Source organism: Aricia agestis, chromosome 7 (genome assembly GCF_905147365.1).
Source record: "Aricia agestis chromosome 7, ilAriAges1.1, whole genome shotgun sequence".
NCBI lineage: Eukaryota > Metazoa > Arthropoda > Insecta > Lepidoptera > Lycaenidae > Aricia > Aricia agestis.
Genome location: NC_056412.1, coordinates 384,415 through 407,879, shown reverse-complemented (window position 1 = coordinate 407,879; position 23,465 = coordinate 384,415). Strand labels below are relative to the sequence as shown.

General features: G+C 39.5%; 1 protein-coding gene across 1 annotated transcript; it reads left to right on the top strand.

The window, feature by feature from the left end:
- Nucleotides 1–248: 248 nt before the first annotated feature.
- LOC121728996 (ATP-dependent RNA helicase glh-2-like) lies at nucleotides 249–1,527 on the top strand. The gene is made up of 2 exons (XM_042117363.1): nucleotides 249–282; nucleotides 794–1,527. The coding sequence occupies exons 1-2, from the start codon at nucleotides 249–251 to the stop codon at nucleotides 1,525–1,527; spliced, it is 768 nt and encodes a 255-aa protein (XP_041973297.1).
- The last annotated feature ends 21,938 nt before the right edge of the window (nucleotides 1,528–23,465 follow it).

Sequence of the window (23,465 nt, the reverse complement as noted above, 5' to 3'; positions counted from 1 at the left end):
ATTGGGCCTCCAGTAAACTCACTCACTCGGCGAAACACAGCGTAAGCGCTGTTTCACGCCGGTTTTCTGTGAGAACGTGGTATTTCTCCGGTCGAGCCGGCCCATTCGTGCCGAAGCATGGCTCTCTCACGTATGAAGTTGATTTGTGAATCTAAACCATCCGGGGCGCCGACTTAAACGGACTAGGTGTTTATAAGTTCAGTGGCAAACACAATATGTACAGTAGAATCATGCATAGAGATAGAAAAATGTATGACATTCCAGAGAGATTAAAATATACAGGTACGTTTAAGGTTAATATTTCTACGTTGTACAGAATACAGATATACATGCAAACATCTATTTAACTAGGCCACAGGGCCTTATTAAATATATTTATGTGTGCAATAATAATAAAAATAATAATTACTCGTAACGTTATACGAATAAGAATTTTAATTCGAGAATAAAAATGTTTCTGCTTGTTAAAATCTGTACAAAGATTAAAATAAAAATCACATGTAATGGTGTGGTTTCAGTTTTCACTCCGTTAAACTTAAATGCAACTATCACTGTTGTTGTTATAATAATTAGCTCTACAGCTAATATTTTCTTCTCGTGAGAATAGTTTTTATAACTTAATATAATAATTATTAGATACGCTTATTTCGTCTCGTGGAAATATTATATATTCTTTTTCTTAACTTGTCAACATGAATTAAATTTTACTATTTAGATTCCTTGAATTTAAATAAATAAGTATAAAGGTGTTCTGGAATTGATAATACATAATATTGTATCAAGATCTTTTTAGATCAAGAATTCACATCGATCGGGCGGGCGGCGGGGCGAGCTACATGGTACCGAGCTACGGGCTACGGAGTTACGGGCTACGGAGCTACGGGCTACGGAGCTACGGGCTACGGAGCTACGGGCTACGGTGCTACGGGCTACGGAGTTACGGGCTACGGAGCTACGGGCTACGGAGCTACGGGCTACGGTGCTACGGGCTACGGAGCTACGGGCTACGGAGCTACGGGCTACGGAGCTACGGGCTACGGAGCTATGGGCTACGGAGCTACGGGCTACGGAGCTACGGGCTACGGAGCTACGGGCTACGGAGCTACGGGCTACGGTGCTACGGGCTACGGAGTTACGGGCTACGGAGCTACGGGCTACGGTGCTACGGGCTACGGAGCTACGGGCTACGGAGCTACGGGCTACGGAGTTACGGGCTACGGAGCTACGGGCTACGGTGCTACGGGCTACGGTGCTACGGGCTACGGAGCTACGGGCTACGGAGCTACGGGCTACGGAGCAACGGGCTACGGAGCTACGGGCTACGGAGCTACGGGCTACGGAGCTACGGGCTACGGAGCTACGGGCTACGGAGCTACGGGCTACGGAGCTACGGGCTACGGAGCTACGGGCTACGGAGCTACGGTGCTACGGGCTACGGAGCTACGGGCTACGGAGCTACGGGCTACGGACCTACGGGCTACGGGCTGCGGAGTGCTACGAAGTGCTACGTATTGTACTGTACATTAATAAATGCAATGTGGTAACAACAGATATGAATAATGGTGACTTTGAAAAATTCTCAATAAGTGTAGAAAAATTATTTTATGAAAAAGAAGAAAATATTGTATGAAAATCATACAATGTTTTTCTTTCATCAATTCAAGCACCAGTAATCGGTGCCTCACTTACTCGGGTACCAATTTGTGACGATGTTTATGGATTCATTAGTCTTCAAAGCAGTTCGCCATTAGATTCATCTGTCCGTTCGCGGCTCGTTCGAGGCTGTATATATGCAATTTCACACTCCACCGGACCCTGATATTACTAGCAGTTCGATTTTCCGCAAATACTCTCGGATAAGTTTGAGAGTAACTGATTTTAAAGTTACCGTCTAGATTCTAGAAGATTGGACAACTCGACAATTTTTAAACGTCACCGTAAGGGTCTATTCAGAATGCAAAGCGACGCGTACATGCATTTCTAAATTTGTATTGAATTGACAGATTTGCATGACCTCTCACGAAATTGAAGTCTATGAATTCAATAGAAATTTTAAAATGCATCTACGCGTCGCGTTGCGGTCTGAATTGACCCTTAAGGTGCCTCTTCACAATGGCCCATGCTGGCCCACTAAGATCCATCGCCATTGTGTAGACGGGGTAATGGTGTATTATGGCGGACGATGGCCAGTGGATTGCCAGGCAGTAATAAGCCATGCGCCGTTGTGTTTAACACCAAGTGACCGTGTTCTTTAGTTACTGTAGGTTTGAACTTTTGACTACTTTTTATAAGCAATACTAAAGTGGCATAGCTCGTTAAAGTAACAAAAGTAGTAAAAACAATATTAAGTAATAAAATAATACTAAGTTTATAAAGTACTACTATATTTTATGAAACAAAAACTATCATTTATGCTTTTCCGTCTTTCAAACTATTATCCATACCTTATTTAATCTAAATCTGTTCAACCGTTACCAATAATATAATAATAATATACAGACACACACACACACACACACACACACACACACACACACACACACACACACACACACACACACTTTTGTTATCATAATATTATAATATTAATAATAATAATGTGGTCAGCGAAGCATATTATATATTTTAAACAGTGATAATATAATCAGTGTTCCTCAGAATTTCATCCCATTTTTTAATTTTCTTACAGAAAGCGATTAACTCTGTGATTGAAACAATGACAACAAAAATTTAATTTCACTGCTTTTTTCACACTTGTCACGGCGCATTTTTAATTTTGTTCCACTCGCGTTAAGCTTCAGTTTAATTGTGTTCAAATAATTGAGAATTTTTAATAAAAGTTTTAGTGACTTTCGTGAAAAAACTAAAGTAGACATTGAAATCCTGAAGGTGATTGGTAAAGTCGACTTGTGGCACCGCGTATAAATTTTCCCAAATAAAAATTGTTGAGTCTATGCTCATAGAGCCTCGGTTTTGTATTTTAAAACCACATCCAAACATTCCTTTGGTTCAATTTGAAATTTGACAAAGCGAAAAGATGAAAATTGAGTTTAGCACAGTTTTGTGTATGACAAAAAGTGTATTATACTTTACAGTTTATGTAATACATGTTCCCATAGTAAGGGTCAATTCAGACCACAACGCGACGCGTAGATGCATTACTTTTGTATGAATTTGACAGATTCGCAAAGTTCAACGCGGAATTGTTTCATATAAATTGGTTAAGTGGCTCGGGTCTGAACGTCCAACAGACAGACAAGCTTTAGTATTATTTATTATGTTGGTAAATATAATTTAAGAAGTTTAAGAAAATAATCAATGTAAGACAAATAATAGTATGTTTGGTTTCACTGCTAGGTCGCATTTACATACAATATACAATTTACATGCATTCTAAATAAAGGATTGTATCAATAATATGCAGTGGATGCCAAGAGTTGTAAAGGCCAGTACATTACAAATATACTTAAAAGTGTAACACAACTGTATTCTTTCAAAGCATAGACAAGTTTTACGCGCGTGTATCATGGTCTCTGATTGTACGTTTACGCTTGTCGCAAGACTTATTATACTTTCACAAACACAAACAGATTGTTTAGCTTGACTTGCGTATGTTTGTGGGAGCTTGTAGGTGACCCGAGTCGGTGTTGGTTTTCGGACACTCATCAAAGGAAGCATAAACTCTTTGCTTGCTTGCTGATACACTGGCAAACGTGTGAATTTCATTCGAGCGTTTGTAAAGGTTTCGAGTTTGCGGTTGATTGCCTATTAGACAGCATGTAAACGTACCAAAAAGTTATCTTAAATCGCACTCACGTCCCGATTAAGCGATGTATGAAGATGTTCTACTGTTTATTATTATACTGTGCATATAGGGCCTTCAGTCGGACGCCGTATAATGGAGGAACAAACAAGTTCATTACTCCGGCACCACGTCAGGCGACAACGTGATCTCACACATCCTCACTATTAAGCAGTCCACGTCTAGCCTTAATAAAGATACAAGCGACCGCTGTTTACACAACATGTTGGGACTAAATGGACAACGCTATGGTAGAGTTTCGTAGAACTTCAATTAAGTGGTATTTTAGACAAATCGGAAACCACGCGTTTTCTGTGCAGAAACCGAGTGTGAATAATGTAATAAAACGCCTTTGTTTTGTTATTAACGCTGCGAGTGGTTAAACGCACGGATCTAAATCACATGATTTTCGCTGTATCGGAACTGGAGCCTTAGGGCCGTATTATACTGGTGGTTTGCAAAGGGTTGCGCGGCGATCACTATATCTCAATCACAGTTGGCGAACACGCTGGGAACACATGGTGAACACGCGGCGAACACGCGGCGAACACGCGGCGAACACGCGGCGAACACGCGGCGAATTCGCAAAAGTATCCTTTGTCCTTTCCCGGGACTCAAAGTATCTCCATACCCAGCAAAGTCGGTTCAGTGGTTTGAGCGTAAAAAGATAGCAGACAGATAGACAGACATACAGACACAGTTTTGCGTTTATAATATGAGTATGGATGATTATAATATAATTATCTAATACACATCCATGACCATTGTAAATTTTGTGTTGCGTGATGCCTATTAGAACCCGCGAAGCCGCGACCCCCTGACTTTGAGGTTAACCTCGTCGTGACTCAGTATAAGTAATAGTTAATAAAATTTAGAAAACATTCAAAGTTAAGATAAATGAAAGTGACTTTGAGTCGATATGACTATTTCTATTCTAGTCTGTTTGGCTAATGGCTATATCACCTTGATCTAGAGTTCTATATTCTTCTGTATTCTGTTGGAGACCTCCACACTGGCCTGACTTAACCTATTGTAATTTGTAATGTGGCTTTACCTTTTTCATCCTAATTTAACAATGGTTTTTTATAATATAATATTACAGTTGCGGATAAATTAATATTGTTACTAAAGTATGTGAAACTAGATGACGTCTGCAACTCCGTTAAATCGGAATTCGTATATCGCGCGGGAACCGTACAATTGTCCGGGATAAAAGTACCATTTATCCTTTCCCGGGACTCTAATTACCTCCATAGTCCATAACCAATTTTAACAAAGTCGGTTTGTGGCAGTACCCACAATTCGCCTTACATTCCTACATCGCGATATCGAAGTTTCGGAGAACGGCAAGATATATACAACGTCTGTAATGACGTCAGTGGCCTTTTTTTTTCTTTTTTTTTTCGTTGGTGAAATGCTATTACGCATCCCCGGCGGTCTAGGGATGGCTACCGGGGTATACTCCCCAGGGCAGTGAGGCCGCGCCCGGGCATACCCACTAAAAACCCAACGAGTGTTCCTACTTTCCGCTTTAGGCAGAGCCACGGGATACGCGGGATACACAACGGCGACCCTGCCAGCGAATACCCATAAAGGCACTAGTGCATGGCTGTTAGGCCCACACTGCACTGTACTATGATACGATGCGCGGAACACTTAGCGCATCGCAGCCAACTCGGGAGCTCGGTGCTGTTGGGTGACGGCGTCCCCACGCCGGTACCCCGAGCTTCCCCGCTACGTCGGGATGTCGGACCCATGTCTGGCCCTCTGTCTTCGCCTTGGCCTCCTCTGAGGGTCGAGTGACTCCGCCTTACGTCTGCGCTCTGACTCCTCCTTCGCTGACATCACCTCCTCGGCAAGTGTCGCGACTGCTCTCCAGGAATTTTCGCTACTCAGCATCGCGCGTACGATCGCTGGCAGCGAAATGTCATTTCCGATGGCGGCTTGCAGAGCCGCTCTTTGTCCGGTCCATGCGGGACAAGCCAGCAGGGTGTGCTGTGACAAACATCGGAAATGCTCTTTAAAAGACCACCGGCTGTCCAACACAAGACCCAAATAGGTCATGGACCGACGCACTTCGATCCGTGTACCGCCCACGATTACAGCAGCATCCAATGGCGGCGCATTCCGCGGCCCATGAAAGCAGATTGCCTCGGATTTATCCAGGGCGACCTCAAGTCCCAGAGCGCGTATACGGCGAACCACTTCTGCAACCGCAGCAGTCGCCAGTATTATGGCGTCACGCTGATTTTTCCCCCGGCAAACCACTGCTGTATCGTCCGCGTAACATTTCAGCTCTACTCCTTCTAGGATGACTCCTCGCAACACCCAATCGTACCCAATTTTCCACAGATTTGGGCCGAGGGTTGACCCCTGTGGAACACCGCATACCACTGTCATTTTTACCCAACCATTTTTAGTCGGGAACTCTATATATCTTACTGAGAGGTAGTTCCTGATTGTTCTTTTTAGGTACTTGGGCACTTTGTGGTACCGAAGTCCTTCTTTGATAGTTGCCCAGGGCAGAGAGTTAAAGGCATTCGATATGTCTAGTGACACGGCCAAAACTACTCCGCCCCGAGCAATTTCTTCTACCGAAATCATCCGCATCTGAGCAATCGCTCCGATGGTAGATCGTCCTGCTCGGAATCCGAACTGGTTGGAGCTCAGGTTTGGGCCAACTCGGTTTAGGTGCTCAGTAAGACGCGCTACAAGCACCCTTTCCAGCATCTTACAGACTTCGTCGAGCAGGTCGCAGGAGGTGAAGGTCGATTTTCAGGTCTTCCGTGTTTACGGATCAGGACCAGCTTCCCACTTTTCCAGCGGTTTGGGAAACGACACTGCGATAGACAGATGCTAAGTACCATGAGCACTCGCTCTACCATCTCCTCCATTGCGAGTGCAGTGGGCTTCGGCCTGACCGAGCATGCTATCTCGCTCGGTCGGAAGATCTTCCTTTTCGGCCGCCACTAACAACGTTAAAGGTTCATCGATTTAAGTGGGAAGCGTGAAGAGGTAATAGACAGGCAGACAGACATTTTCGATTTAAAATATTAAGTATCGATTCCCTCGATTATTAATATTTATAATCGAATATTTTGTTAACGTATGAGAAATATTATGTCATAAGGTTGAAATTCAAGTGTAAGCACTTAACGTTCAAACCAATCGCTTGAGATGCATTAGGAATTGCGTTGGAGAACTCTCGACTAATTGTCACAGCGATAATTGGATTGATTTATCCCACAGATTCGTATCACACTTCAAATTCAGATAAATATTTCCACCATTTAGAAATAGTTTGCTAATGAAAATACTATAATTTCTGTAGTAATTGTAATAAAAGAAAAACATGGTTCTTGATGCATATTTCCAATTCAATAGGTTATAAGCGTGACATAATATTTTCCACGCAAAAGTTTCAACAATAATTATTAATAAACTAGCTGTCCCGGTGAACTTCGTGTTACTTTAAAACCTTTTCTGGACTTCTACGAATATTTTAAGACTAAAATTAGCCCAATCCATAAGCCGTTTTCGAGTTTTAGCGTTACTAACACAATTAAAAATCTATTTTTATATAGACAGTTAGAGATATGATAATATTATATTATGTAGTATCGTCTCTTTATGAATAATTGTAATAATTTAAATTTGAATGCTAGCGTAGCATTTAAATATAAATAAAAGAGTAATAAATTACATTGACCATCGCTTACCAGAGTTAACAGTTTTCTGACCTCTTTTCACGAGTGAAAAGTTACGTGACTCTCTGAATTTCTCTAACGTGAGGGAGATTAAAATCATCTGAGCGCACATATTGTGTTTGACAGAACTGATGAGTTTTGTGTCAATTGTTTAACTTTTCGTTAAAGCTTAGGACAAACCTACGCGACCAAAGCGACTGCGAAGCGGTAGCGTCAACCGTGCGGCGGACGCTGCCCATGTAATCTTATGGCGCTGTGCACACCTACGCGACCGCGACGCGAAATGTTCGCGTCGGCAAAGCGAAACATATGCGTCAAGTTGTCAGACGCGTTTTTTGAAGTGACTAAACTTCTTTTTTAAAACCTTTTTTATATTATTTTGTACAACTCTTAAGTTTATGATTTTTTGATTTGTTTACGTTTTTATAGATTGTGTCATGATTTTAAGGCACCTACCACATGTGCATGCTTGAACACAGTTTTGCTAGCGCATGCTTCTCGCATGAAAAGATGTAAGACTGACTTATCTACCACATGCATGCGCAAGCCACATTCTTGCCGAGATCGTCGGCGTATAAACAATGTTTCTCAATGAAGAATTCTATAAGAAGAAAAAATTTAGTTTGTTATTATTTTTAGCAATATTCCGCGAAAACAACTTCCACCTTTAAGTAAATGAGTGAGTGTACGCATAGACATGCGTACAGCACCTCCCTCCTCCCACACTGCCTATGCGTACACTCGCATGCAAGAACTTGCAAACACCACCACCACACAAGCAATAATGTTGGCAAATCCGTGCAAGGCCCCTCACCACCTGCATGGTTGCCAAGGATGTCATGTCATCCTTGGCAACACAAACTTAGTAGACTCTTACTAAAACATGCATGGAACAAAATTACTTTCGATTTAACGGCGAATTCTTTGTTCAAGAAGACGGTCTAGCTATGGGTTCACCTTTAAGTCCTTTGATGGCCGAAATATTTATGGACGATTTTGAACAAAGAAATATCGTCGTTAATAAAAGTATTTTATATTACTTTAGATATGTAGATGATTGTTTTCTTTGTTGGACGGGTACACAGAGACAACTGGACGTATTTGTAAAAGAACTAAATAAAAAACATATTAAAATTAAATTCAAATTAGAATGTGAAGATAATAACACTCTACATTTTCTCGATTTATCTATTACTAGAGTTAATAATAAACACAGTTTTGGAATCTTTCGCAAGCCGACATATACTAATACTACTATTCATGCATCGTCATGTCATCCTTGGCAACACAAACTCGCGGCCTTTCATAGTTACGTTCATAGATTATTATCAATCCCTCTTAGTAAAGATAATTATCAAAATGAGCTTAATATTATTTTCCAAATTGCGATATCCAACGGATATAGTCCAAAAATCATTAATAATATTTTGAAAAATAAAAACAAGAAAGAACTGGTTAAGTTTTTGTACGCAGGTCCCATTGATAAAGAGATTGTTAGATATAAGTCCAGTTTGACCTACATGGGAGAGGTATCTGCACGCTTATCCAAAATAATGAAAAGCAACGATATGCATGTCGCATTCAGGACAAATAATACTTTAAAACATCATTTGTGTCATAATAAAGACCAGATTGATAAAAAATATCAATCCGGTGTCTATAAGATCGATTGTCCTGAATGCGATAGTGTATACGTGGGTCAAACTGGACGCAGCTTCGAGACTCGGTATAAAGAACATATCGCGGCTTATAGAAATGGTCATCCTGATAAGTCACATTTTGCTAAACATCTTTTAGATAGTAATCATACTGTGCCCGATGGCCATTCCTATAAAGTTTTACATAAATGCGATAAAGGCTTTCGGCTGAGCGTGTTGGAACAATTAGAGATCATAAAAGAAAAGAAAAATAACAGATTTGCATTGTTGAATGACCAAACTTGCTTGACTACGTCACCGCTTATTAATATGTTCGGGGGTACTAGTGAGAGTAGTGGGGATAGTAGCGGGGCTCGATAGTGTATAAAAGGTGGTGTTTTGGCCGTTGGCGGCACTTAACGGACGTTGTTCGTAGAGTCCACATCCTGAGGATGCTCCGGTGTTGGGGCGAAACGCGCGTCGAGGTTTTCAACCTGCATGGTGGTGAGGGGCCTTGCACGGATTTGCCAACATTATTGCTTGTGTGGTGGTGGTGTTTGCAAGTTCTTGCATGCGAGTGTACGCATAGGCAGTGTGGGAGGAGGGAGGTGCTGTACGCATGTCTATGCGTACACTCACTCATTTACTTAAAGGTGGAAGTTGTTTTCGCGGAATATTGCTAAAAATAATAACAAACTAAATTTAAACTATGGATTTCCGCAAAGTAACGCCTGATTCCATTATCTATAAGAAGAATTAATGAAGAATTTCTTCTGCTTTTTTCCAGTGTTTGCTAGTGATAAAATTGATAATGTATAATAAAATATATTTTTTATTCCTGTCAGAATAATCTTTCGATTGGATCTTCCATAAAGCGAGCAGAGATTTTTATAATTCAATGAATTCAGTTGCAAACTGACGTATAATATGTACGTAAATCTGCCATTTTATAGCAGCGTGCGCGCATTTTAACACCATATTTTGACTGACAAAGAGCGGCTTGAACACTGAACTTCCAACCACATGTGCGGACAAGTCTACACGAAGGCATCCCTGAATTTCAAGCAAGTTTAAAAAACAACAAGACAAACTTTGGGGCTTGCGCGTACTACAGTTTTACCAACTACACGCACAATGTTCAGTGTTCAAGCCGGCATGCGCAAGCAAATCTGTAGTCAAGCATGCACGTGTGGTAGGCGCCTAAATTAATTCAACTTGACCATTGTGGACGTGTTTTATTCCTCTGCACCTTCCAAATCAAAAGCAAGCTTAGCATCTCGCAACCCTCATGTCCGTCCGTCCGACGCATCGGACTCTGATATTATTAAGTATGAGGATGTCATTACCATAACAGTTAGCATACACCAGATAAAGTCGCGCGTCTTCAGTGACTGTTCATTAACAAATGAAGTTTGACGGTTCGCGCCGTAGTCGCGCAGGTGTGCACGGCCAGTTTCACGTTGTAGACGCTCCCCTTCTCGCGTACCGCGTCCCCTGTCACTGACGCGTAGGTTTGTTCTAAGCTTAACTGTCAAAGTTTCAATAAAGGCTGTTTTTTATTAATAAAACCGAGTGCTGATATCACCAGTTTGGTTCTCATGACGAACAAAGTCAACTAATGTAACGTCTCGAGATGGAATGCGACAAATTGTTTAGGAGTTTTGTCCTTCCATCCTAAGACTACTTATCTAAGACTTTCCAACACAAAAATAATTTTTCAATTCAAACCAGTAGTTCCACAAATTCTTTAGCTTTATACGTATAGAATATATTATGATTTTCCGAAACTTTTGACCCGCTATTTATAACTATAATGGTGTATTTAACGTCTCTACTAATTTTCAGCTCTATGCGAATTATTCCTAGCTTACGATTTTTTTGCGTCTAATTAGACCGAAGTATAATAATATAATAATATTAAAGGGAGAAAGGCCCGTATCAGAGAAAAAACAACCCTCGTTAAGAAGTAATCAAAATGAGCAGCTCATAACATTTAATGAATAATTCTAAATCAGCATAAGGTTTCTTAATTTAATGTTTTATTATAAACTACTTGACGCCCGCAACTCCGTTGCACCAAAAGTCGTTTATCGCGCGGAACCGTAAATTTTTCCGGGATAAAAAGTATCCTACGTCCTTTCCCGGGACTCAAAATATCTCCATAACCAGCAAAATCGGTTCAGCGGTTTGGGCGTGAAGAGGTACACTTTACAGACAGACACACTTTTGCATAATATTTGCGTTGTCTGATCACACTGCTCAGATTGTGCAATGTCCTGTGAAGAAAACGTGTCTTATTACTTCATGGCGAATAAAAACGCGAGACTACTGTAAAGAAAACATGCTGAAATTTAAAGAGGCTATCGAGCAAATTAGTTTCTTTGATGTATATATGACAGACGATGTTAATATAGCCTACCGCTCTTTTATTGAGACTGTAACACTATTCCACGATTTATGCTTTCCCTATAAGGAAATAAAAATAAATAATAAAAGAAAACCAAAGTGGGTTTCTAAAGGCATACGCATATGCAGCAAAAAGAAAAGACAGCTACTATGGACGTATAGATTATCACCAACTGAAACAAATAAAAAGGCGCTTAATTTTTTTTCTTGCCGATATAAAAAAATAATCAACCAGACAAAACGAATACAAAATAACTACTTTATAAAACATGCAACGAACAAATCGAAGGCAACTTGGCAAGTAATAAATAAAGACAAAAAACAATATCCTACAGAAACTGTGCACCATATTGTGAGTGAAGGAAATGTAATATCTGACGGCCAACACTTAGCTAATCTCTTTAACAATCACTTTGTAGACTCTGTAAAAAAATCTAAAAGAAAGACGGAATACTCAAGTTCAGGGTTAACTCAGACTGGAAACTGTATATTTATTTCACCAACTATACCCGAAAAGATAATTAAAGTCATTAAATCTCTAAAAAATTCAAAAAGCGTCGGTATCGATGGAATACCCACAAAGATAGTGAAACAATTTGCCCAGTATTTCGCTAGTCCATTGAATCATATTATAAATTTAGCAATATCCAAGGGCATATTTCCTGATGATCTGAAGATTTCTATTATTAGACCCATTTATAAAAAAGAAGATAAAACCAGACTTACAAATTACAGACCAATCGCCCAACTACCTATATTTTCAAAAATAATTGAAAAGATATTGTATGAAAATATATACAACTTTTTTGAAAAATTTGAAATTTTTACAAAGGAACAATTTGGCTTCCGCAGGAATAAAAATACAACAAAGGCAATACATGACTTTTTAGATTTAATAATGACTTCTGTCGATAAAAGACAACATATATGTGCAATACTTATGGATATGACGAGTGCTTTCGACCACGTATCACACAAAATATTATTATCAAAGCTCTATGCCTACGGAGTTAGGGGAATAGCGTATAAACTATTTGAAAGTTATTTAAGTAATAGAAAACAATATACGGCTATCTCCAAACTTTGTACGAAAACCAAAACTAAAAAAGAGTACATGTCAGAATGTAGAGACATAGAGTCCGGAGTTCCACAAGGAAGCATACTTGGCCCTTTACTATTCATTATTTTCATAAATGACTTTCCAAATTCAATTGATTATCCTTTAATATTATTTGTAGATGACAGTACAGCAGTAATTAAATGTAATAAAATATTGACCTACGAAAATGAAATTAATAACGCAATGAATAATCTCAAAATATGGTTAGAAAGAAATGAATTAATACTAAACCCGAAAAAAACTAAAATTATGCACTTTAGACAAAATACTTCAATGCCGAATGTCACAATCAAATACCAAGAAGAAGTTATTGAACCTGTGGATGTTATCAAATTCCTTGGTTTATACATTGATTACCAACTAAAATGGAAGCCCCATATTGAAAATGTATGTAGTAGAGTAAGTAGTTTTCACTTTGCCCTAAGTAAGCTGTCTAAAATAGCCAGCACAGAAACTGTGATAACAGCATATCGTGGTTATGTTGAGTCTGTATTGCGTTACGGAATTATCTTTTGGGGCAATTCAACTAACAAGACTCTACTATTTAAAACCCAGAAGAGATGTATTAGAGCTATGAAAGGACTTAAGTCAACTGAGAGCTGTAGACCAATTTTCAAACAAATGAATATCTTAACCTTGCCGTGTTTATACATTTATGAAGTAGCACTGTATGTATTCCAAAACAAACACCGATTTGTGTCTTTTCCTGAAATGAATCCTAATAGAAAGCACAGAAATGAGCATAGAATATGTGCCTTATCATGTGGAACGGAATTGTTGAATAGTAGTTTCTTCGGTATGGCACACAGAATCTATAATAAAATTCCGAATGAAATGAAAACTTTGCCAATCCAGACTTTTAAAAAACGACTATCATTATTACTAATTGAAAAATCGTATTACTCAGTGACTGAATTTTTAAATGACGATGCCCTGAAATAATTTGACATGTATTTTCAATTGACACCAAACTAATAATTATATTGTTATTTTATCTATTCCATATTGACATTAATTGATATGAAATGTTTTAATTATTTAAATAATATTGTTAGTTTAAGTAAAATCGTGATGTACTTTGAAATATTTGTATACCTTGACGAAGGTGGAAATGTAGTGAAACCATTATTAATTTTAACACCTGTTACATGTATTTACCTGCATTTCACAAATAAATTAATTCTATTCTATTCTATTCTATTCTATTCTATTTTATAATATTACTTATTAGTATGGAAGTATGGATAACATGAAGTAATTTTTATCATAAGTTTTAATTTTTTGTTAATTCGGTACAGCTTCATTTTGTTTTTGTATGGAATCAGGTATCAGGTATCAAATGTAATAACTAATAACATATTACTTTATTTATGTATTGCATGCAATGATAAATAAAATAAATAACATGTTAAAGATAAATAATTTTGGGAATGAAATTAATTTCCGATTTCGTGTGTTTCAAATATTATGATTGTATTGCCAATCGACATAATGAAGTCGCTCGCTGTCAGCTCTCAACCATGATCAGTGGCAGTCTTCCACTGTGCGTTTTTCTCGTAACTTTCTACCGCGCACTGTAACACTGGAACGAACCGTCGCCAGCAGTACTTCCAGACCAGTACGACCTGCAAACTTCAAGAGGTCGTATTCGCTCTTAAAAGGCCTGCCACACTCCTAATGTTGCGAGTGTCTATGAGCGACGGTAGTTGTTTTCTATATGGGGAACCGTTTGCTGGCTTACCCTTTAATTTTATTTAAAAAATCAACCATCATTCCGAGCTGCTAAAAGTATTTCGTACGACTTTCGCTTCGGTGTCATTTATCAGATTTCCCGCAAGACACCTCCCGTCGCCCTCCGTGCCAATAAGTAATTGGAGTTTTACAGCCCCCGATAGACGGAGGCTGTATTGAATGATGAATAGTGACAGCGCAGCCCCGATCCGCGTATGTACGACATTATGGGTCTCTGTGACGCGCGAAAATTACGATCCCTTTACACGGTTTTTGAGCCTACATTTTTTGTGTTTTTCGGCAGCGCGATTTGAAATACTGTCGCAAATGAGGTATCAGCTTTTGTAAAGACGTGTGATATATTATGTCATTTTGTTAATATCAGGGTAAGCAGTACTACTCTGATGGCAGTATTATATTATATACAGGCACAAGGGGACCTCTGCTGGTAGATAGGTGATTAGACTGGTTGTTATTGATAGTTGTAACTCAGATGATGAAGTTTTTTGTAGATATTGTAAATAATAATTTATTACTATACTGTAGTCTTTTTTTGTTTCTCCGAGCTATATAAAAGTTGTACACACCAGTTAATATTATCTAGAACAATAAACTTGATTTACATTTTAAACTTTCGCTTTGCATTATAATGAAACTACGAGTACATACTTTTAAAGGTAAAAGTTTTTACATACGAGAAAAAGTATGTACTCGTAGTAGCATTACTACTTAAATAAGTCGCGTTAAGTCCCGATTAAAAAGTTTCAAAACTTGAGTTAGTTATTTTTTTATTTTATTTTCCTGTAATATCTATGTATACCCAATAGTTTAATGTACTATCAGAGAAGTTAATTCCAAGGCAGATGGAGGACCTACGTAGTTTGGTCGGGTTACGACCGGCCCTTGATTGTGATCTGTCGATGTTAACCCAGCCGACATATCACAATTAAAGGTGCTCACCGGGAGCATTCGCTTGTAATGAAACGTTACAAAGTCGAGCATTATATCAGTAAGGGAGGAAAGCCGAGCATTACACTGCGCACCATATTGATACAGTGTGTAATATCTTGATACAAATTGTAACATCAACTAACTATGGAATGCTCAAAGTCGAATGTTACATTAAATACGAATGCTCGTTTAGTGCTCGTCTATGCTGTAGTCAGTCAGGGAGGTAGTATTGTAATGTATTGCTCAAAGTCGAATACTTTAATATTACATAATATGTTAATATTATTACATTATACGTGAATGCTCGGCGGTCAGGGAGGTATTCTTATAACGAAATGCACAAAAACGAATCTTTGTTACATTACAAGTGAATGCTCGCGGTGAGGGATCACCTTAACATTAAATTAAAAATATGATCCGACTCAATGACGTTGGTCTGTCAGCTGCCTAGAAATCAATTTCCTCGATGGTGCGTCCAATAGTACCTACGTGTATCGCATTTTGAATCAATCATAATGTTTTCCTAGCTCCGGGAATAAATATTTTGTTTGCGTAACTTTTCTAAACAACAGACGTATTATTATTCATAAAGATACGGAAATGATGGATCGCTTCGGCTTAGTATTCATTGTTTTTATACAACATGACTAGTGAGACATGTCCAATACTTAAGGAGAGTACTCGATACTCGATTCTCATTATAATTAATATGTAATAAAATAAGGTACTTACTTAATTTTAGTCCGAATTTCCCTTTAAATAAATGAATCATGGACACTAAGTAAATTACGCGGCTAAGCAAGTAGGCATACTATGCGGCGTGGTGCGGCTGCGGTCGTGTATCACGCGTTTCCCGTGAAACACGACCGCAGCCCCACCACCTACCTTCAGTAGTAGGAACACCGTTGGGGTTTTAGTGGGTAGTCCGTCCCGGGGAGTCCCACATACCTCGGTGGTCCTCCCCAGGCTCCGGGGATGCGTAAACGCATTCCCCCAACGCAAAAAAAAGGCATACTATACGACCGGCGCGGCGGCGTGCGCCATCAAAGTGTTACGTGCTTGGGTTCGAGGATTAGAGAGAAAGACCTGGTGACTCTCTTGAAGACTTTATTAACACTGCACTAAGTCTAGGTCACACAAGCACACACTAGGTCACAACACTTAGCACTAAGTCCAAACACTAATCACTAGTTCCAATCACTAAGCACTATCACTGTCCTAGGTCGTAGTCAAGTCGAAGGTTTCATTGGTTCACTCACTATTGATCACTTGTTGTCACTCCGAAATCGCCTTGATGATCGCTTGAACCGAACTGACTCGCCGGGCCTGCCTGCGGCTTTTTATATGGCGAGACGAATTCCAGAAAGTTCCCGATTCACGTAAACAAGTAAACAACCGTGAGAACTTTCTAGGAGGCTCGAGCGTGTACCACAATAAAAGTAAACAACTAAACACGTAAACACGCAAACAAATAAACGGTAAACACGTAAACAAACATTGGACCTTTCTAGAAGGTTCGAGTATGTACTTGCGCACCTGATGCCGTACCGTAACACTACTCCCCTCACCGACGAGGCCCTCATGAACCATTTCGGCTCAATCGTCATGGCGAATCAGTTAACAGGCGCCAACGATGTCATCCTCATTGGAGATATTAACCAACTTCCGTTTATAGAGCGTGAAAACCTCTTTAAACTTAATTACACTCGTCCAAACCTGGTAACCAGCATCACCCAGGAGTTGTCTTGCACACACAGGAGCCCTATGGGTGTGGCATACGCCTTAAACATGGTCTATAATAACATCTATTCATCGAAGGAAATTGTGCGGTCCCTAAAGCTAATGAAGTATACAGGAGCGAGAATACCTAAAACCGATCTAAATACCCTGTATCTTGTCCACACACAAGAGGAGAAAGCAGCCCTCACTAATACAGGCTATGGATCGGGAACGGACTCTCGCGTCCTCACAATCCATGAAGCTCAGGGATTAACGAGTCCTTCGGTGATCATCATACAGACCAAGTCCCGAAAGCTGGCAATCCATGACAGCGTTCCTCATGCAGTTGTAGCTATATCCCGGCACACTAACACCTGTGTCTATTACACTAACACTGATGGAGACGCTGTGGCAAGCTTCATAAAAAGAGCCACGGAGGTGTCAACCGAACACATAAAAGATTATAATATAAAAATGGCTATAAAAGACAGGAACGATAAAGTCCTAAGCCACATGGCGGGTAGATTCGACACAGAACGATGTCTTTTTAACAACCTAGAAACTCCACCCAGCTTGAGTGACCCCTCTCCATCAAGCCAATGTCACAACATCTAAAGGCAAAGGGTGGAGCAGCATAAAATCTAAGGAAATCGGAAAATGTCGGATCTACTGGCCGCCACACCGACTGGGACCTCACCGTTCAAAACATTAATATTATTATTATGCAATTTATAAAACAATAAATGTATATATTTATTTATTATATGTATAACATATTATACTCTATTCTATTAAATATACATATACACACATATATATATATATATAAATATATATATATATATATATATATATATATATATATATATATATATATATATATATATATATATATATATATATATATATATATATATATATATATATATATATATATATATATATATATATATATATATATATATATATATATATATATATATATATATATATATATATACGCCATGGACACTTTTTTTTTTTTTATTTTTTTTTTATTTTTTTATATATATATATATATATATATATATATATATATATATATATATATATATATAAAAAAAAAAAAAAAAATAAAAAAAAAAAAGTGTCCATGGCGTGATTATTTATTTCAATTATCCTTGGTGCGAAAAATCTAAATAATAAAATAACAAAAAAAGGATATGGACGAACAGTCTATAGACGGCCCCAATTTTATAATAAAAAAAAAAAAAAAAAACACTACTCCCCTCTTAGAGATGCTCGTCCCGAGCATCATTGTTACTGCCATGGTAACGCGCCACGCTGTTCCTACGACTACTCCTGGTCTGTGGTCCCTTTACAGCAGCGCAAGTAATACATCTGTGGCACCAACCCTGCACATCATCTCTTCAATGCAACCAGAAGAATCGTTCTCGCACTTTCCTTAGCATCCTCTTGACACCTAGATGACTCCCTGATACGCCCTCATGTATCTCGCGGAGAACATCTGGTACTCTTGCCCTTGGGACAATTATCTAAAAATAGAACTCTCTGCCGTTAGCCTTCTGCCATTTCCGGTAGAGTATTCCATCCTGAAGTATCAGACTGTCCCATTGCTCCCAGTACGTCTTTGTGACAGCGCCAGTGGGTGCAACCTCACTTCAGATTGGTTTTACGTCACCCCGTTTCTTCCATATGATGATGTGCCGAAGGTTTTTATCTCTTTCTTGAGCCTTTCTCATAGCATCATTCTTGAACTGCCCCAAATTACTTGTTCTCTTTGTTTCTCCGCTCCGTGCCTGGGAGGTTACAGTTACCGTGGCTTTCTCCGCGTCATCCAGTACTCGCCCTTTAGTCCTGGATTCTATTTGTTTCCCCTTATTCCGGGCACGGGACGAAACTGCTTGCTTCCTCAGCTCCTCTATTTGTTCCTCGACTCTTTCCATCCTTGCCATGTGGGTCTTCTTCTGCGGGCAGTTGAGCTGAAGATGGCCCCTCTCACCGCATTTATAGCACATGACTTCAAATCTTTTCCTTGTGGGAGCCTTAACTTCCATGACTTTCGCAGAGACCTCGTGGATCTAATAGGTCTGCCATATGTCACGCCGAACAGCCTCGACCTCTAAAGCATACGCCAATGCTTCCTTAAGCGAGGTGTGATGACGTAGCCTTACTGCAGCTCTGACCTCCAGGTCCCTGATTCCGTCGACAAATGTTTGAACAATATTTGTGTCGACCATCTTGGTGTCGACTCCTGGGTATGCCTTCCTGACGAGGTTTTCAATTTCCAACGCCCATTGTTGAAGCCCTTCTTCTGAGCGTTGGACTCTGTCACGCAGTTGAGCACGGAACACGTGCTCCAGGTGTCGCTCCCCGTATCTGGATTCCAGTGCCTCCATCAGGTCTTGGAACCCATTTCCCGTATGCGGCAGTGCTTCCAGGACCGACAAAGCTTGCCCTCTCAGCGCAACAGTGAGAGCGGTCAGGCATTGTTCTTCCGTCCATCCGTTGGCGGTCGCAACAGTTTGAAATTGCCGACGATAAGCGTTCCAAGAAGTAGTGCCGTCGTACGGTGGCATCTTTACTCTTGGCCCTTGTGCCACACAGTTTTGCAGTTCGGTGAATCCAGTTTTCAAATTTTCCACAACCGACTCTAACCCAGTAACTCGTTCTTTCATTACGTCGACATCTTTACGAAGATTAGTCACCGTGTCACTGACATCCTTTATAGCCAGAAGCGCTTTTACTTGGAGTTCCTTTTGTTGCTCTTGTGACTCTTGCAAAGCGCCGAGCTTGCGGTCTTGTGACTCTTGCAAAGCGTGAATTTCAGCTCTTTGAGAATCTTGTAAAGCGCCGATCTTGCGTTCTTGTGACTCTTGCAAGGCGCCGAGCTTGCCTTGTCTTGGGCCTCCATCATTGCCTTCATTTCAGCTCTTTGCAGCTCCATTAATTCAATTAAACTTTCTAAATGAAGAGCCATTTGAGGGGCTGTAGAAGCTACAGGCGAGGCATGGTAGCTGGAGCCAGTAGGCAGGGCTTGAGCAGGCAGGGCCCGGTGAGCGGGGCCAGTGGGCGTGGTCTGAGTGGGCGTGGCCTGGTGGGCGGGGCCAGTAGGCGGGGCCACGCCCAAAGTGGGTGGAGTCCGAGGGGCGTGGGCAGTGGGCGTGTCCCGGTGGGCGGAGCCAGTGGGCGTGGCTTCCCCCAAAGTGGGCGGAGCTTGGTGGGCGTGGTCAGTCGTCATTCATGTGTTCGTTAGCATGTGTAAATATCATAGCTTCAATTACAACTAAAGCTGGTTTCAGACTATAGCTCATAGCACAAGAATATCGCGCACCGTATATTGTTATGGACACGTTCACACTGAACTGTACTCCCCAAACCAACTAGCAACAGACTAGATAAAGCCACGATTAAACTACATGGTCTTAACCAGATCAATAGCTGAGACCCTTTCGAAAAAAAATGAACTGTACTATAACATATAAAAAGGCTTGCTTTTACTTCTTGCTATCTGGCCATAGATAAAAATTGTAGGTTGTTGCTTTTGTGTTGTGGCTATCTCCGGGACTATGACGTGTTAATGTTGGATTTAACAGAGTTGACTTTATTTAATAACGTCGTCACTGCTATCACACCGATGGCTGAAACCTCCCAAAGGATTCGTCTCAGATCCTAATTGGTTTGAAACTTAATATCGCTCGGGAACATGTTTTTACGGCTCCTTCGCTATGAAGTTGAAAATTACTTTCTGGGATTGATGACGTATTATGGAGTTTCAGAGTTACCGAATTTATTCATAAATTGTAGAAATACGTAACTAGCTTGTCCAGGCTAGTTTTAAGTAAAATTTTGAAGGTTCCATAGGTTCCATTACAGTATTTTGACAACAGTCGTAATCCATACTATTTTTGTTTTATTTTAATTGTTTTTTTATAATACTAGATAATCCCCGCAACTCCGTTGCGCCAAAACTCGTTTATTGCGCGGGGACGTTACATTTTTTCGGAACAAAAAGTATCCTATGTCCTTTTCCGGGACTCAAAGTATCTCTATGCCAAATTTCATCAAAATCGGTTCTGCGGTTTGGGCGTGAAGAGGTAACAGACAGACAGACACACTTTCGCATTTATAATATTAGTATGGAAGTATGGATTATACAGACTGGTAAATCAAATATCAATTTGATCATTCTGATAACAACGCCCCTTAATAAAAATGACACATTTACTTGAATATCACATTAATAATGTGAAAGTCTGTCTGTCTATCTAATACGTCTATCCACCCAAACCGCTGAATCGATTTTGCTGAAAATTTTTATGGAGATATAGTTCCTACGCGATAATAGAATTTAGACTTTTTTGTTAATTATTTTTAAATAATTGATCAGCGCTGCTTGTCATTGCTGCTTACCCTTCGTGTTCAAATTTCTATCACGTTTATACAGATGCGGAACTCGAAAGACGCAAGAAGCGATGATAGCGTGCTCCGATACCGCACTGTCTCAATTACCTTACATTTTTGTATCTTTATTAGACGAAGATTGACTTAGCGAGTTATCCCTTTGTTCTATAGAAAGTTATCAAGAAAATAATTGAAGAAAAGGGAAATTGGACTGTCAATAGTGTGATTAAAGTTTACTTTGGCGCGCGTGCCCTATATTTCAATGCAGAAGCGAAGAAAATTCACGCCGGATACTTGATTTATGTAAAACTAAATGTTGCTCGCAACTTTGTCTGTGGGAACAAAACTTTGATAATAGTAATATTATCTTATATATTTAAACGAGCAATTCTCGCATGTATATGTATATAATATGTATGTATATATAATTGGAATCTCGGAATCGGCTCCTCTATGTATTTTCCTCAGAAATTACATATACTGTTGCTAAAAATAGTACTTCCTATACGTTAAATCTATACTCACTTCAATATTTATTCCGAAAAAATGAATGGCTCCCGCTAAACAAATTTTTGCGCAACGGATTTGCGAGCAACAACTAGTATTACATATTTTATGTACGAGTATTTCAGATCTATATAATAGTCTATTATTACGGGCTGTAAAGGCTCCGATTTTATATCCGAGTTAACGTTTATTTTATAGCTAATAGCTGGTGGTTGTTTAGTGATCGCCACCGAAACCATTACCTCCTCTTAATTCCTTTCTCTTTATTGCTGTTCAAGACATAATGTTTTTAATCCCCAACAAAAAAGAGGGGTGTTATAAGTTTGACGTGTCTGTCTGTCTGTCTGTTTGTCTGTGTGTGTATCTGTCCGTGGCATCGTAGCATCCAAACGGATGGACCGATTTTGATCTAGTTTTTTTTGTTTCAAAGCTGACATGAACGAGAGTGTTCTTAGCTATAATGAAATAAAATAAAATTAATTAAAAATTAAATTAAAAACTGCAAATTTACAATTTAACGATGCATTCCGATTTTCATCTTACATCTGGTCTGTTTAATTGAAAGGGCAAAATTTTAAAATATAAATTAAGAAATTAAAAAAAACCCCGCCAAATAACTCAAAAAGATAATGAAATAATATTTACTGCCTTTAAGTTCAAATAATTCCTAACTTGTGTAAAGTAATATTTTAGTCAATAATTGTTGTCAAGGTGTGTCGGGGGACCGCTAATGTAGATGTTTGATTTGAGATTTCACATAACACTATAGTATAACTTATAAGGATCAGTTCACAGCGAACCGAATGGAGATAATCAGCGACTTGGCGGTTGTAGGTTGTAGTTTACTTGGCGGTCCCCCGACACACCGTGACAACAAATAACGACTAAAATATTACTTTACACAAGTTAGGAATTATTTGAACTTAAAGGCAGTAAATATTATTTCATTACTTTTTAAAGTTATTTGGCGGGGTTTTTTTTTTAATTTCATAATTTATATTTTAAATTTTTGCCCTTTCAATTAAAAAGACCAGATGTAAGATGAAAATCGGAATGCATCGTTAAATTGTAAATTTGCAGTTTTCAGTCGCATCGGCTGCTACCTTAATAGGTACGCAGTTTGAGGAAGCTGAAGTACCTAGGTAACTTTTCTCTTAAAATGACACTAGCAAGCTATCTTTATTTTTTTAGATAGAAGCACGCACGTGAAGGAGGCGAACTTAATTATATTATGAAATAAGGGAGCAAACGAGCAAACGGGTCACCTGATGGAAAGCAACTACCGTCGCCCATGGACACTCGCAACATCAAAGAGCTGCAGGTGCGTTGCCGGCCTTTTAAGAGGGAATACGCTCTCTTCTTGAAGGTTTACAGGTCGTATAGGTCCGGAAATACATTTTTTCGCGTGGGGCGACGGCGAAAAGTTGCAGGTGGTATGATTCCGAACAATTCCTCAGAGCATTCCCGTGATACAACCGATA

Coding starts and splice junctions, on each gene's coding strand:
- LOC121728996 (XM_042117363.1), top strand. CDS start 249: ATGTATGACATTCCAGAGAGATTAAAATATACAG. Junction 283..793: donor AGAGAGATTAAAATATACAG/GTACGTTTAAGG, acceptor AGATCTTTTTAG/ATCAAGAATTCACATCGATC.